This window comes from Heterocephalus glaber, unplaced genomic scaffold (genome assembly GCF_053883595.1).
Source record: "Heterocephalus glaber isolate CG9 unplaced genomic scaffold, H.glaber_assembly_v1.0 deba00001444, whole genome shotgun sequence".
NCBI classification, from domain to species: Eukaryota; Metazoa; Chordata; class Mammalia; order Rodentia; family Bathyergidae; genus Heterocephalus; species Heterocephalus glaber.
This window is the reverse complement of record NW_028258297.1, coordinates 25,428,068-25,445,443: the sequence shown is the minus strand read 5'-3', so window position 1 is coordinate 25,445,443 and position 17,376 is coordinate 25,428,068. Positions and strand designations below refer to the sequence as shown.

The following is a 17,376-nucleotide window of genomic DNA, read 5'->3' as shown; positions in this document are numbered from 1 at the left end:
AATTCAAGGCATACAAAAGCAAATTTACTTTTCCTAAATGTGTAGGGTGCTGCTGAAGTCTGCCCTGCTCGTGTGTACCCCCAGCTCATCCAGCCTGGGTTCCTCTGGGTCAGCTGGTGGATCTGACGCTGCCCTCTCTCATCCTCGAAGGCTTCCCTGGGCCTGTTCTCAAGGCTACGGCACAGGGGCACAAGAACTTACGCTGTAACAGACAGTGTCTCTGGAGTCTGGGCCGGGGGACTGGCTCTTATATTGTGGTGGCCAAAGCAGGTCATACGGCCAAGACCAGAATCGGGAGACAGGGCAGGCCTCCTGCCCACAGCGGGAGGAACTGCAGAGCCACATGGTGCTGAGCAGAGAGCGGGGTGAGAAGCTGGGGCCACAGCTGAGCCCTACCACAGCAGCCTGGACCACCTCCACGTTTCTTTGTTACCGTTCTCTCCTCCCTGCCTCGTCCATGTGAAGGCTGTTGCCCACGGTTTCAAGGTCTGTTCAACAGGACCAGTGAGTCCTTTGGCCAAAGCGAAGACCCAGGGGAAGGGAACACCCAGCTACAAAACCCCTGTCCCGAACTGAGCTGCCTCTGCCACACCCACTGCCCACTCTCTCCACCTCCCCAGCCCTGCCCCAGTCTTTATTCCATCTGCAAGCCCTACTCTGATTCTCTGCTCACCTCTTCCATCGTCTAGCATCCTCGTTCCTTTCCTACTACTTGGCTTTACTAGAAACCCTGTGCAAAGTCACAGAGACTGATTCCCTTAGCCTCGATTTCCTTGTCTGTAAAATTGCAGCAGTCACCACCTCAGTCTTTTTTAAAATTTTTGAGGTAGGATCTCACTAAGTCACTAAATCTCCTAGGCTGGGCTCAACCTTACATTCTTCCTGCCTCAGCCTCCCAGAGTGCTGGGTTTACAGGTCTCTGCCACCAACTCCCCCTCTAACCTCAGAATCTTAATGGGGAGATGAAATGACAAAACTCACAGAATGATTTTACACTGCCTGGTATACAGCGATCCCTTAAAAATACAGGGATTTGTACATTTTAATGTGGTGTGGGGGATGTTCAGTCTCGCTGCAGACTTAAAGAAGTCCCAGGGTTCCAAGTTGGAACTCTGAAAACATCTCCCCATGGAAACACTGTTCTAGGCTGTGACCCTCTTCTGCGCAACTATTATTAATCCTAGAGATTCTCTGGCTCCAGTGCTTCCCTTGGTCCTACAGGTTATACAGGCAAAACTAACCACCATGAAGAACATCACTACAAAGGGAAAATGTGAGTGCTAAATAAGTCTGTTGTGAGTCAAGTTTTCAAAGAGAACCCACTCTTAAGTTGAAATTGCCTAAAATGGAGTGCTGTAAGTGGAGATCGTTTAGGAGCAGTGTGTTCAACTAGGATGGTGTATGGTAGATACTCTACTGATCTCCCCGATCAAGAACCTTCAGAATGAGGCCAGATGATAGAGACGGTCAAGGCTGGGAGGCAAAACCACGCTGTGAAGAGAACTAGATGTGAAGAGAACTTGGGGGAGTGTGTTCACAAGAAGGACAATCAACACCTTGGATTGAGAGGCTAGGGAGAAATCTTGGAAAGGAGTTCAAAAGAGGCTCCTGAGAACAAAGCCGAAGTGATATGTACTTGGTGAGTGGTCATGGAAACAAAAGTTTTCACCCAGAACTTACAGGAGGAGGAGTCAGCCCCCTGCCATGAATTCTGTATCCAGAAACTCAAGCAACTACCAGTCAAAAGTATCTGAGGGAAAACATTGCATTTGTGGTGAACATGTACAGATGGTTTTTCCTTAACATTTTTCTCTAAATGATACAGTATGACAGCTAGTTACATAGCATTGGCATTTTATCAGGTATTACAAGCAATCTGGAGACAATGTTAGGTATACAGGAGGATGTGTGTCAGCTATGTGCAAATACTGTGCCATTTTATCAAACAGACCTGAACATCCAAATATTTCAGCATCCAAGGGTCCTAGAACAATGCCCTGCAGATACTGAGGGACAGCTGTACATCTAGCACGCAAATAGTGCAAGAATAAGTAGACCCACAAATTGAGAATGAAATTGAGCAGTCAGAAGAAAGTTGACAAAGACTTTGGCACCAAGGCTAGGTGCCTAGAAAAGATAGATTTTGGACTTTTCTGCAAAAGTGCTTCATAAGAATTAACTCTTGCCAGGGATTTAGCTCAGTGGCGCCGAGCCTGCCTCACAAGCACAAGGTCCTAAGTTCGATTCGCGGTACCAAAAAAAGAAAGAATTAACTCTTACCCATTCTCTATAAACTGAAGCTAGGCTGACAGGTTTACTAGTACTGGGTTGAATCCAGGGCCTCATGCATGGTAAGCAAGCACTATACTCCTGAGCTACATCTCCAGTCCTCATTTTATTTTCTGTTTTAAGATAGGGTCGGGCTGGGGATTTAGCTCAGTGGTTCTGTTGCCTGCTCAGTGGTTCTGTTGCCTGCTCAGTGGTTCTGTCGCCTGCTGCGTAAGCGCAAGGACCCAAGTTTGATCCCCGGTACCAAAAAAAAATCAAAAATAAAAACAAAAATAATTCATCACCCCACATACTCATTTCTGTGTGATGAAAATATTTAAAATCTATTCTGTGAACAATTTTGAAATATGCAATGATTATTTATTATAGTCACTATTCTGTACAGTAGATCACTAAAGCTTACCACTGCCTGTCAAGCTGAAACTTCATACACTTTGACCACTATCTTCCTTTTCCTCCAACCACCCTCTTCCTCCAGCCTCTGGTAACTACCATTCTACCCTCTACTTCTATAACATCAACTTTTTTTAGATTCCACATATGAAGAGTTTGTACAATATTTCTCTTCCTGTGCCTGGCTAGTTTCACTTAAAATAATAATTCCCAGATTCTTCCACATTGTCACAAATGACAGGACTTCTCCTTTTCTAAGTCTAGATCTTAAAGCTCCACCATGTGTGTATAAAAATTTCTTCATCCATTCTCCAATTGATGGACACTTAGCTTGATTCCATTTATCTTGGCTATTCTGAATGGCACTGCAATAGACCTGGGAGTGCAGGTATCTTTTATACATAGTGACTTCAATTCCTTTAGATATATAACTAGATATGGAATTGCTGAATCGAGACCTTGATTTCTTCTGTTTGACCTTAATTGTATCTAAAATGAAGGCCCTGGACTAGACGATCTCTAGAGTCTAGTGATAGAGACCAAAAAGAGTTTCAGTCTGAGTGTTCCAACTTGGGTAAGAACCCAAAAGTGTGAAGCAAGTCTGCCCACATGAAAGGAGTGGGTGTGAATTTTGGGCAGGGATAGTGGAGGAAAAGGTATTTTACTAGCCTTACTGATGCAGTACCTATCACTGTCTGGTCATGCTCCTTTGGGACACAATTCCCTTTTTTTTTTTTTTGTACCGGGGATTGAACTCGGGTCCTTGCACTTACGGGCAGGTGGCAGAACCACTGAGCTAAATCCCCAACCTGAAAATTTCCTTCTTAGAATGGTGACAATGGTACCTATTATGGTTGGGATCCAAGATGGCCCCCAAAAGGCTCATTGTGTTAAAGGCTTGGTTGTTGATGGACTTTTGTGACATGATTGGAGCATAAGGACTCTAGCTCATCCATGGATTGATCCACTGAGGAGATCATAATTTGATGGCATTATTGGGAAGTGATAGAAACACGAATGGTTCATGGGAGTGTAACCTTGAGAACTATACCTGGTCCCAGCCCCTTTCCTTCTGGCTCTTTCCCTTTTTCTCTGCTTCCTGGCAACCTTGAGGTGAGCAGCTTTCCTTTGCCCCACCCTTCTGCCATGCTGTTTCTCCCTCACCACAGGCTAAAAGCAAGGGAGTCAGCTGACCATGGACTGAAACCTCTGAAACCATGAGGAGAAATCTCTTCTCCTTTAAGTTGTTTACGCCAGGTGTTTTGCCACATGAACACTCACATCAGCACCAGGACCACCAGCAATGACAACACATTTCTATGGCATGTCTATGAGCCAGACACCTTTGGCAGCACTTTGCAGATTAACATTTCCCACTGACTCCTCATGTAGGCCTATGAGATAGGTACAAGTTTTATTATTACCATTTTACAAAATACAACCCAAGAAATCATAAGTAAGGCTAAAATGAAAACAGACAGTTTCTGTTTGGGTATGGAATAGACTTGCAAATCAGAACACACAGGTTCAGCTGGAAATCAAACAAGTGTTCCATCCAGGCACTTTTAAAGGGAAAAGGAGAACAATAGAGTGAATGAAGTAACTTTTTTTGAACAATTTTCTGTTAGTCCTGTTACACAAGTTGTTTTGATCAAGTTAGATTGATGGGGGGCAGGGGTCCTGTTCATATGGAAGTTATGTGATTAGGCACTGGGAGGAGGTGACAGTAGAAGCAGTCTTTGGAGACCACTGGGCAATCAGAAGTCCCAGGAATAGAAAGTGCTGCAATCTGGAAGTCTTGCAAGCACTTTCTTCTCAGGCAGCATTTTTTTCCTGGAAGTTAAAGATTGAGGAAATTAAGTCAGTGGAAGTAAACAGCAGCCCATCCAATTCAACCTTTGAAGTGGACAGAGAAGTTCTGCTCTCTCTATTGACCAAACTTGACCACCTTTAATTTTCACTTCCATGCAGAGGAAACAGGAATGCAGGTTAAATACCTCACTCATGTTATAAACCTAGTCTCATGCAGAGCTGAGACTTGAATGCAGGGAGCCTGACTACCTGCTTTACTTCCTCAATAAAAAGAAGGCACAAGAGTAGGGCTGGAGATGTAGCTCAGTGGTAGTGCTGACCTAACATGCATGAGGCCCTGGGTTCAATCCCCAGCACTTGAAAACCACAAAGACAGGGCCCAGCATGGCTCCACAGGCATGGTCTGCCCGACCAGGGAAAGGGCACGATGGCCCTATACTTCCTTTTGCATTCTCTAACTCAGCCTAAGACAACACTGGCTCTCTTGGGAGCCACATCACACTGAGGATTCCAAGGGAGCTGATAATCACCTAGAAGCCTCTAAAATATTTTTGACATAAGCCACTCTTAAACCAGGTTGCTCCCATTCTGTTCACAGGCAGCTCATCAGTTAATCCTAAATGTTGAGTTTTATTCTGAATCCTATAAAAGTTTAGCTTTTAGCTCAGCTACAATTTTTTTTTTTTTTTGTACTGGAGATCAAACTGAGGTCCTTGCCACTTGCACAGCAGGCGGCGAAACCACTGAGCTAAATCCCCAGCCCAGCTACAATTATTTTGAAACCTGATAAATTATCTAATGTTACTGCTCCCAGTGTAGCAGTAACATAATCTCAGCTGGCAGTTTTTGGAGCATTAGCTTTGTACCTGGCACCTGCTAAGTGTTTCTCGTGTAACACCTTTATAGTCCCTTAGTCTTTACACAAAGTCAGATATTGCAGTTCAGACTAGAGAGGTAGCTCAGTGGTATGGCACTTGGCTAACATGTTCAAGACCTGGGTACAATCCACAGCATTACAAAAAAAGGAAAAGAAAATATTTTTCTGTTCTCACTTAACAGAATAGGAAATCAAGAAACTTGCTCAAGATCCACTTAGGAAATGACAGATTCAAGGTTCATATCCAGCATTACTAACTCCAGGGCCTAGACTTTCATCCATATTCTCCCCCACCTCTTTGTATCATCTATAAACTTGTCATTATCTAAGTTGACCATAAAAACTGTCAAACAGAACCAAGGACAGATCTCAGGAGTAAATTACATCTCTTCCAGTGTACCAATCACTCAGTTATAAAGAATAGGTCTTTTTACACAATTTGGGGGTCCAGGGAAGCTGAACAATTTGCTCACATTCATACACTGAAGAAGGAGATGGAAAACTAAACAGTTCAGGAAGGTCTCACTCCTCAGCCCATCTTTGCACAACTAGAGCATAAATGAGAAGCCGCCCAAAAAGTTCTACAGTATCCTCTACCCTGCAATTTTCCAACCTGTTCACATGCAGCTGCTCATAGCTTTGTCAAAAGCCCTGCAAGGAGTGTGCGTTTCATCAACACCCGCCCTAATCTGTGGGAGATGGTATTCACCTGTCCTAATCAGCTCTCCAGCAACACATGTATTGGTCAGCTTTCCTGTTGCTGGGGGAAAATATTAGGGGGACAGGTTTATTTGCTTATGGTTTCAGGGGTTTCAGTCCATAGTCCGCTGGCTCCAAAGCAAAACCATGATGGTGGAAGGGCCTGGAAGAGGAAAGCTGCTCACTTCATAGTGGCCAAGAAGCAGTGAACAGGAGAGAAACGCCAGCGAGTGACACATCCTCCACAGGCACACCCTCACTGATCCACCTCATCCAACAGAACCTGACCTCCTAACAGATTAACCCACCGATGAGCACAGGGCCCTCATAATTCAAACACCTCCCCAGGATCTCTCTCTCTCTCTCTTTTTTTTTTTTTTTGGTACCAGGGATTGAACTTGAGACCTTGCGCTTTCGAGGCAGGGAGCAGAACCACTGAGCTAAATCCCAGGCTCCACAGGATCTCTTAACCCAGGCAAACATTATAGTTGAGTTCAGGCACAATATGAAAATGAAAGTCCTAACAGTTCATAAAACATCCACTTAATAACCCAGTACCAGGTTTTGTAGTAATTAGCAAAAGTGTGAGGCTTTTGAGATCTGCCAACTTCATGAAACTGAGAGTCACCACCAGCCCTCAGATACCGCTCAGCAGTGGCCAGAAGTCTCCCTCCAGGGATCCACTTAAAGCTCCCAAACATACCTGAGCCTTTCCATGTGTAGCAAAAGTTCAATGTCTCTCCACCTATTCCAACTGACATTTTTTTCCTTGGTAAAGACAGGCATCATATTGACTCAGCAGTCTGCTTTTCTTGCCTTCTATTGTAAATAAACTTGAAAAATCCTTCCTCTCTGTGGTCATTAACATTTTCAAGAACCTCTGCTTGGTCTGCCATTCTTCTAGGCTTGTTTGCTCTTCTGTTTTTCCTCTTCTTTTCTTTTGCATTTTTTTTTTTTTTTTGGTTGTTGTCCTAGGTTGTTGTCCTTGACCAGACTTCAGTCAGACCTTCCTGAGCTCTTCGAGCCTTGTCCTTGGGCTCCTCTACCTTCATATCCAATCAAACTCCTCATCCACCTCCTCCTCCAAGTGATTACATCTGATTACCCTGGCCTGCTTCTGCTTGGGTCACAGCAGGTGGGTTTAGCCAGAATCTTCCTCTTATCCCTGATGTTTTCTCTCAGAGATTTTCTATCCACTGATTCTCCCCACCTGCTCCTTGGCTTCCATTTTTCACTTGCCTATGATGGTTTCAGAGAGGAGCCCAATCTCTTTCCCCTACTGCAAAAAAAACCCATGGCAGGAATCCCTAACTAGGGCAATGGTCCTGAAAAGAATGCCTTACCATTTTAACAAGTGTCAGAATGATTTTTCTTATCACCTCCTTTAGGCACCTTTTGTATATGTACTTTTAAAGTGAGAGGTCATCCAAAAAACTCCTTCTTAGCCTCAAAATCAAGTGTCTTTCTCTGGATCACTCCCTCAGACCTCTCATCTAATAAGAAGTAAAATCACTCAGAAAACCTGAAGATCTGTTAACTAATCACAATCAATTAGGCAGGTACATATCTAAGAGACAGAAGGCCACCTGGGGTCCAGAGAATTTAAATGATTTAGCAAATGTTAAAAGATAAAGAATTTTTAAAGTAAAACTGTAACGCTCAGTTGATATAAAAGGATCTGTTGAATGTTTTTCTATGACTCATGTAACTGGAACAAAAGAAATATTATAATCAGTTCAGAGGAGAGCTCCAACTACCACACATTTATAGTCAGATAAGAAATACTGAAATGGGGGTTGCCATGCCACTGCTCCCAGCCCAGAGGAGGAGGCTTCTGGGCCACCATCCCACCACTCCCAGCACAGAGGAGGTGAGCCACCAGGGTGCCAGCAGCACCCCCCCATCCCATTAAAATGAGAAGACTCATAAACAAGCCTCAAAACCAGACTTCCAGATCACCTACAGTAACCCCCAAAGGGAAATGAGATGGAACACTCTGATACTCAACCATCTGGACTCCCTGAACTGGCAACAAAAGAGGATCTAGAAAAAATGAAATCAGAAATAATTTCTCAGATAACAGCAGAGATTGTGCCCATAGTACAAGACATGATTAATAAATCTAGAGAGGACACAGATGAACAAATAGAAGAGCTGAGGAACATGATGGAAGCCCAACATAGGAAACAAATGGAATCCATAAAACAGATGCAAACAGATTTCTAGGACATTAAAAACTCCATTGAAAGTCTACACAGCAGAATGAGCCAATGTGAGGACAAAATTTCAGATATAGAAGATAAGATTGCAATTAGTGACTAAGAAAAGAAAAATTTCTTTGAAATTGTAAGGAACCATGAGAAATCAACCCAGCAGCTGCTGGACAATGCAAAGAAGAATAACATAAGACTGATCAGAGTCAATGAAGAAACAGGAGAGAGTGCAGACAACATAAAAAAACTGTTCACAGAAGTGATGGCAGAAAACTCCACAAGCAGGGGAAAAGAATGTGACATAAGATAAGTGAGGCATATAGGACTCCAACTAGCCTTGATCAAAAAAAAGCTACACATAGGCATATAATTGTTAAGATTACAGAAACCCAACAGGAGAACAAAGTTCTACAAGCAGTTAGAGAAAAGAAACAAATCACATACAAAGGAAAGCCCATCAGAATCACAGCAGACTTCTCAACACAAACCATCAAGGCAAGAAGAGCCTGGAGCGACCTATTCCAAGTCCTAAAGGAATAGAGCCTCCAACCCAGACTGATGTACCCTGCAAAACTATCTTTCAAAATTGATGGAGAAATAAGATACTTTCATGACAAAGAGCACCTTAGGAAATTCATGAATACCAAACCAGCACTCCAAAAAATTTTAGACAACATCCTAGGAAAAGACAACAAGGATCACAACCCCAGGAAGCCCAGCAGAATGAATCCATCAGGCACAACAAGAAATTAAATGCAAAGGGGGAGAATCCAACAAAAAGAAAAAGTCATGACAATGATAAGTCAATACCTATCAGTTATAACCATCAATGTTAATGGTCTCAATTCACCAATCAAAAGAAATAGACTGGCAGAATGAGTCAAGAAGCAAGATCCAACAATATGCTGCATACAAGAAACACACTTAATTCAAAATGAAACTCATAGACTCAAAGTTAAAGGGTGGAAAACAATATTCCATGTGACAGGAACCAAAAAAAGCAGAAGTAGCTACCCTATTTGCAGATCAAGTGAACTTCAAACCAACACTGATTAAGAGAGACAAAGGACACTACATCCTTATAAAGGGAACAATCCAAGAGGAAGAGATGACAATCATAAATATTTATGCACCAAACACTAGTGTGACCAACTATATAAAACAAATACTAACAGACATGAAAAATCACATAAGCACTAATACAATAGTAGTGGGGGACCTCAATACCCCACTGTCACAAATAGATAGATCAACTAGACAAAAAATAAGCAACAAAATACTAGAACTCAAACTCTTGATCAAATGAACTTAACAGATATTTACATAGTGTTCCACCCCACCAAATCAGAATGCACATTCTTTTCAGCTGCACATGGGTCATTCTCCAAAATAGACCACATACTCACTCATAGAACATGTTTAAGTAAGTCCAAAGGAACTGGAGTTATTCCCCTGTATATTATCAGACCATAGTGTGATGAAATTGGAGATCCATAGCAAAAGAAACCACAAGAATTTCAGAAACACATGGAAATTGAACAACGCACTTCTGAATAGCCAATGGATCACAGAGGAAATTAAAGAAGAAATCAGACAGTTCCTACAATTAAATGACAATGACAATACAACATATTGGAATCTATGGGACACAATGAAAGCAGTATTACAAGGGAAATTCATAGCAGTGAATAGTCATATTAGGAAAACAGAGTGAGCCAAATAGAACAACCTCATGCTGAACCTAAAGCTTCTAGAAAAAGAAGAGCAGGACAAACCCAAAGTTCATACAAGGGAGGAAATCATAAAGATCAGAGGAGAAATCAATGCAATGGAGATTAAGAGAATGGTACAAAAAAAATCAATGAAGCCAAGAGTTGGTTCTTCAAAAGAATAAACAAAATTGACAAACCCTTAGTCAACCTTATCAGAAAAAGGAAAGAAAAGGCCCAAATCCATGCAATTAGGATTGAAAAAGGTGAAATTACAACAGACCCACCAGAAATCCAGAGGATCATCAATACCTACTTCAAGAACCTATACACCAATAAGATGGAAAACACAGAAGAAATGGACAGATTCCTAGATACATATGAATTACCAAAGTTGAACAAAGAAGACCTAAAAATAATAAACCCAATATCAATCAATGAAATTGAAAATATAATTAAAAACTTACCAAATAAAAGCTGTGAAGCTTACCAGCTAAGAAAAATAGTGAAGCTGATGGCTTCAGTGCTGAATTCTACAAGACATTTAGAGAGAAACTACTGCCACTACTGTTTAATCTCTTCAATGAAATTGAAAGGGAAGCAGTAGTCCCAAATTCATTCCTGGAAGCAAGCATCACCTTGATCCCCAAAGCAGAGAAAGACCCAACTGAAAAAGAGAACTATAGGCCAATCTCGCTAATGAACATAGATGCAAAAATCCTTAATAAGATACTGGCAAATAGAATGCAGAAGATCATCAAGAAGATCATACACCCTGACCAAGTGGGATTCATCCCAGGGATGCAGGGATGGTTCAAAATAGCAAATCAATATATGTAACACACTGTATCAACAGAGCCAGGGACAAAAACCATATGATCATCTCAATAGATGCAGAAAAAGCATTTGACAAAATTCAACACACATTTATGATGAAAACCCTACAAAACATTGGAACAGAGGGTCTCTACTTCAATCTGATAAAAGCCATCTATGAAAAACTAATAGCCAATATCATACTAAATGGTCAAAAACTGAAATCCTTCACACTAAAATCAGGAACAAGACAAGGATGTCCACTATCGCCACTCCTGTTCAATATAGTTTTGGAAACATTAGTCTTGGCAATTACACAAGAGAAAGAAATAAAAGGAATAAAGATAGGAAATGAAGAAGTCAAATTGTCATGATTTGCAGATGACATGATGCTCTATATAGAAGACCCCAAGAACTCCACCAAAAGTCTTCTAGACTTAATAACCAAATTCAGCACAGTAGCTGGATACAAGGTCAACACACAAAACTCAATAGCTTTCCTCTACATGAACAACAGACTCACTGAGAGAGAAATAGGGCAAACAATTCCTTTCACAATAGTATCCAAAAAACTGAAATACCTAGGAATCAACCTAACAAAAGAAATCAAAGACCTCTACTCTGAAAACTATAGCACTCTAAAGAGAGATTGAAGATGACATCAGAAAATGGAAAGATATCCCTTGATCCTGGGTAGGAAGGATCAACAGTGAAAATGGTCATACTTTCAAAACTGCGATACAGATTCAATCCAATCCCAATTGCAATCCCATCAGCATACTTCATGGACCTTGAGAAAACAATCCAAAAATTCATTTGGAACAAGAAGAGACCCAGAATAGCAAAAGCAATTCTAGGTAACAGAAACATGGCAGGGGGTATTACAACCCCCAACTTGAAACTATACTACAAAGCTACTGTGTTAAAAACAGCATGGTACTGGCAAAGAAACAGACCTGAGGACCAGTGGAAAAGATTAGAAGATACAGAAACAACTCCAGACATACTCAGCCATCTCATCTTTGACAAAGGAGCCAAACACCCTCACTGGAGGAAAGATAGCCTCTTTAATAAATGGTGCTGGAAAAATTGGGTTTCAACTTGCCAAAGATTAAAACTAGACCTGTATCTCTCGCCATGCACTAAACTAAAATCAAAATGGATTAAAGATCTAAATATTAAAACAGAAATGCTGAACCAGCTGGAACAAAGGTTAGGTAGAACTCTTGAAGACATTGGTGTAGGAAAAGATTTTATGAACAAATCTTCAGTTGCCCATGAACTAGCACAATCAACAAGTGGGAGCTCTTCTTACTAAAAAGCTTCTGCACAGCAAAAGAAACCACCAGCAGTGTGAAGAGACAACCCACAATGTGGGGAAAAATCTTCATTTGCTGTTCCTCAGACAAAGGTATACTATCTAGAATCTATAAAGAACTTAAAAAAATCAGACCTCCCAAATTGAAAGACCCAATCCAAAAATGGGCATCTGAAATGAACAGACATTTCTCAGACAAAGAAGTAGAAATGGCAAATAAACATATGAAAAAATGTTCAACATCACTGGTCATTCGAGAGATGCAAATGAAAACAATTCTGAGATTTCACCTCACCCCAGAAAAAAGGGCTGCTATCATGAAATCAACCAATAACAAATGCTGGCAGGGCTGTGGGGAAAGAGGAACCCTGCTCCACTGCTGGTGGGAGTGTAGACTGGTGCAGCCACTGTGGAAATCAGTATGGAGATACCTCAAAGAATTAGGACTGGAGGTCCCATTTGACCAAGATATTTCCCCTGCTGGGGATCTTCCCCAAAGAATTAAAAGAATTATACCACAGTGATATATGTGCACCCATGTTCATAGCAGCACAATTTGTAATAGCTAAAGCTTGGAAACAGCCCAAATGCTCATCAACTGGAGACTGGATCAAGAAAATGTGGGGGGTTTTTATAAAATGGAGTACTACTCAGCCATAAAGAATGAGAAATTAGAGACATTTATTGCTAAATTGATGTACATTAAGGTGATACTCTTAAATGAAATAAATAGGACACATGTGTAAATACCAAATAGTTTCTCTAGTGTGAGATACTGAAAGTGTAAATAAGGACTAAAATGTATAATAGATAATGTGAAATAGGAAAAAAAAAGGGGCAAAGGGGAAGGGGAAGTGGGAGGGGGAGGGGAAAGGAAAGAAGGGAATGGAATTAATATGAGAAAATGAAAAAACGGAAACAAAGTCTTTGTAAATAGGGAGGGATGGAGAGGTTGAAGGGAGGGCAGGGGAAGGGTGAAAAATAAGAACCAAGAGAGATTATGTAAAGGTGCAAATTTCCAATGATGAATGCCATTATATTGTATACCTAAAATGTACCAATAAAATAAAATTTAAAAAAATAAATACTGAAATGGATCTACAAACTGGAAAAACTGGAAAAGCTGGTTGGTATCTGCAGGACAATAAACTATTGCATTCCCCAGGAGCCAATTTTTCTTTTAATGGGAAAGAGTGTTTGCCTCACTATGTTTTCTACAAGTTAACTTTATCTACAGAGTTATGAAATCACCTAATCTGAAGCAAGCAAAGGGACATATCTCTGTCAAATTGATCCCCAAAGCTCCCAGCACTCCTTTGGAAAAATATCCAAGTAACCTCCTTAGCCCATTTCAAATCTTGCAGCTTTTCCCTATGAAGTCAAAAGGCAGAGACAGAGAGTCCCAAAGAGAAAAAAGACAAAAATCATTGACAAAGAGGATATATCTAAACAGCGTTAAAATGGTCAGGGTTGGTGGTTAGGATCCTGTCGTCTAAAGAGAGACACAGATCCCAGCTTTGCTACCTGTGGTGGAGTCACATCGGGCAAGCTTACTAAGTCCTCTGCATCTCAGTTTCCTCTTCTACCACACAACTAACTTATTCATTGCCAAGAAGTCAGTAAAATGATAGCTGTTATTGTTCTACTTCTTTGGAGTCCTCGGCCATGAAAGCATGCCTATCTTTACTCTAAAACCTGATGATGGACCAGGCCCAGAACTCTCTGAAAACTCACAGATTCTACAATGAGATGCACATTAATTTGCCCAAATTTCCCACTGTCTCTGCTAGACTAACCTGCGCTGCTTTGTCAGTCAGATTCAGATTCAAGTGTAGACCAAAACGCTGGGGGGTGTAGCTCAGTGGTCCATCACTTGGCTGGCAAGCGTGAAGCCCTGGATTCAATTCCTGGTACCAAAAGAGAAAAAAGTAAAAAAAAAAGTGTAGACCGATGTTTATCATCATGGCTTCCTTCTATATAAGAGACAATATTAGCATCAAGAATGAGATGTTCAGCTGTGTGCAGTGGTGCAGGCCTGTGATCCGGCATTCTGGGAGGCTGAGGCAGGAGGATCACAAGTTCCAGCCCAATTTGGGCAAATTAGTGTCTTAGCAAGACTTTGTCTCAAAATAAAAAAATACTAAAAGGGCTGGGGACATAGCTCAGTGCAAAGGCTCTGGGTGTAATCCCTAGCGCTGGAAAGAAGAAAGTATGATTTGCTCTGTGTTTTTCAAGCATCTTCCGTGGAAACTGAGGTAGTTAAACCTCCTGTCACAGCTCCACGTGGCCTCTGTGCAGCACAATGTCTGTCTTAGAAGCATCTTCTGTCTTGCCTCTGGCTGGGCCTGCTACAACTGCCCAACAGCATCCCTGAGTCCTTCTGTTATTTTGCCTTCTCCAAACACAAGTGAAAGCCTTTTCTCAGTCTGAGCTTCTAGAAATGAGACTGATGAAAGGCGGATTAACGAAAGAAAAACAAACATAGGTTTGGCAACGTGTACAGCACAAGTACACGGAAAAATTCAGTGATGCATAACTCACGAGATGGTTGAAACTGGGGACTTAAAGAAACCCCATAAATTGGTACAGAGGTGACAGACAAATGAAAGGGGTTCTAAGCCTTCAAGGGCAGCCCGGGGAACTGAGAAGGTCGAGTGTGCTTTAGCAAGGCGTTTCGTGGAAGTTCCTCAGCTGCTGATCTGGAACTGGCTCCAGAGCTGTGGGCGGAATCCCTGCCCTTCCCCAGAGAGAGGCAAAGGCAGAGTTTGCCCCGTGTCTGCTTTTTCTTAACCGTCTCCAGCTCACAATATCCTCCTGGCAGAGTGGGATATGGTGGTTGGTGCTTCAGGACCCGTCCAGGGCAGCCTGAAGAGACGGGGCAACAAGAGCCCAGGCAGCTTCCTGGCAGGTAGTGGAAGGAAATCCACCAAATTTTTAACAATCGCTCCCATTGGATGAATGAAGGAATGGATTATAGTGACCCTTATTATATTACAGATGCTGTTTTAGGCTTTATAATTTTTTTTTTAACAACACTGCATATTTTGTTTTCCCAGTCCTGGGGATGGAACTCAGGACCTTGTGCTTGCCAGGCAGGCGCGGTGCCACTGAGCTACATCCCGGCCCCTTGATTTGGGTTCTTAATACATAACATGTATTGAGTCTGGTCACTGTGATGTACTGGCTTGTCAGATGCAGGAGGCTGGAAGTAAAGGAGATATGGTGGGTGGGGGTGATTGCTTCTTCCTTGGTCCACAGATGACTTTGAACTATGTAATGCCTTTTAAGGATTCTTACTGGTTTCAGCAAACAGACATTTAGTTACCTAACTGTGAACTCTAAAAGCAGCTGTAGTGTATGCCCTGCAATTTAATTATTTAGTATGTTATATTACATTAAATTATTAAATAAATATATTAAATTATTCAAATAAATATACAGTACCTCATCTTCCCCCCACAAAAAAAAAATTATAGGGGGGTTTTGTGTGTGTGTGTGTGTGTGTGTGTGTGTGTGTGTGTGTTTTAACTAGGGATCAAACCCAGGGCCTCAACTATGCTAGGTAAATTCTCTACTATTAAGCTATACAACCCTGATTGTAAATGTGTTTAAAGAGAAAAGGCATCCTTAATTTTTTGTGTGTGGTGCTGAGTATCAAATCCAGGACTTTGCCCTAAACTACACGCCAGTCTTTTTTTTTTTTTAGACTGAGGTTTGCTAAATTTTCCCAGGCTAGAACTTCCAAATCCCCTGCTTCAGCCTCCTAGGGTGCTGAAATTAGAGGTATGAGACACCATGCCTGGTTTACAATTTATTTAATATTCCCTAAACTGACCAGAGTGGTACAATTATGTGCAATAAATATTAGTTTGCTGATGAAAATTCTCTTGGAGTAGCCAATATCTAACTTTCCTAAGATCTAACTTTCCCATGATCTAACTACCCCCTGTCTCTTCTGGATCTGTTTGCCTAATTTTAAATAACCAGTTCTTCCCTCTACTTTGATGAAAATTGCCTTAATTCACCTTCACATTTCCACCAGCCTTTCACAAGGTTTCGTGATCTCAAAAACAACCATAAATAGCTACTTCCGTTAGGAATCCAGTTAGAGAGTACAATCATATTTAACTGCTTCTTGTTTCATTTATATGGGGACTCCTATCCCTAAAATAGTGATATATGTCTTTATTTTTGGTACTGGGGATTGAACTTGGGACCTTGTGCTTTCCAGGCAGGCACTGGAACCACTGAGCTAAATCCCCAGCCCTGAAATATGTCTTTAGGTGACTCTTTGAGGTGCTCACTATGGCTGTGGTTAGATTCATTTTGTGAAGCTTTTTCAGTGGCACCATTTGAATATAATTTTTGAATCTCACAGGAGCAATAACATGATATAAAGTAAAGCCAGCAAGACCAGCATTTGGATCTCAGTTTAACTGACCAGGACAAGATTTTTTACCTCCTTGAGCTTCACTTACCTCACCTGCAAAGCAGAAATGCTACTGCCTGCCTTTCAGCGTTGTTAAGATTAAACGTGTGTACTGTAGCTGTAGTATATTAGGTAAACATTTGTTAGTAAACATTTGTTAAACTGATAAAAATAGAAGGAGTGTAAAGAAGTATCAGGAAAAGTCTCACCTAGTATATTCCCTAAGGGCAATGAAAGTTGTTTGATGAAGGATGCAAAATTCCTTTTGGAGTCAAATTACATGGGCAAAGGTTGGCCCCTCCTTCCATGAAGGAGCCTAGGGTGGGGCCTAATGAGGAAGTGGCTCTCTTTCCCTGGCCCTGCTTTCAGCCTTAGTCTAAACCAGAAGAAGAAACAACCTGGGGTATAAGTCACAGCAGCCTTTCCAGTAAGAAGACTGCAAGACCCGTGGGAAGTTTCCTCTCAAGCTTCTGTGGCGAGACTAAGGTATAGAAATAGCCACCTGCCACCTGACCTGAAGCAGAAGCCAGTGACAGCCTCAAACAGGTAACCCAGAAGGCAGTAGGCTGCAGCTTTCAGGAGGACACAGTCAAGCTTCTGTCCAGACTTCCCAAAGAAGGCAGCCAATTTAGGGAGCCATTGATGGAGCTTATTACAAAGTTCTTACCCTGTCAGTCTCAGGCTACAAAGGAACACTGAGAAGCTAGTTAAAGTTAGAGTTTCCAGGAAAGGGGAAGAAAAGTGGTTGATGTTTTCTCTCATTTCTCTTTTTGCTACAGAGAGTTTTGGGTAGTTCAGTAAAGAATATACAACTAGCCAAG

The 17,376-nt window shown here is 41.6% G+C and overlaps 1 protein-coding gene across 3 annotated transcripts in view; it reads left to right on the top strand.

The window, feature by feature from the left end:
• Positions 1–1,213: 1,213 nt before the first annotated feature.
• The window catches only part of Bcl2l14 (BCL2 like 14), a 35,684-nt gene continuing 19,521 nt past the window's right edge, over positions 1,214–17,376 (top strand). The window contains exon 1 of one of the 3 annotated variants that reach the window (XM_021259170.2): positions 1,214–1,273. In XM_021259170.2, the coding sequence (XP_021114829.1) occupies positions 1,272–1,273 (2 nt within the window). In that variant the 5' untranslated portion in view covers positions 1,214–1,271. Of the gene's footprint in view, positions 1,274–16,900; positions 17,102–17,376 lie in introns of those variants that run through there. The other 2 variants (XM_004845874.3, XM_021259172.2) reach the window with 2 other exon arrangements.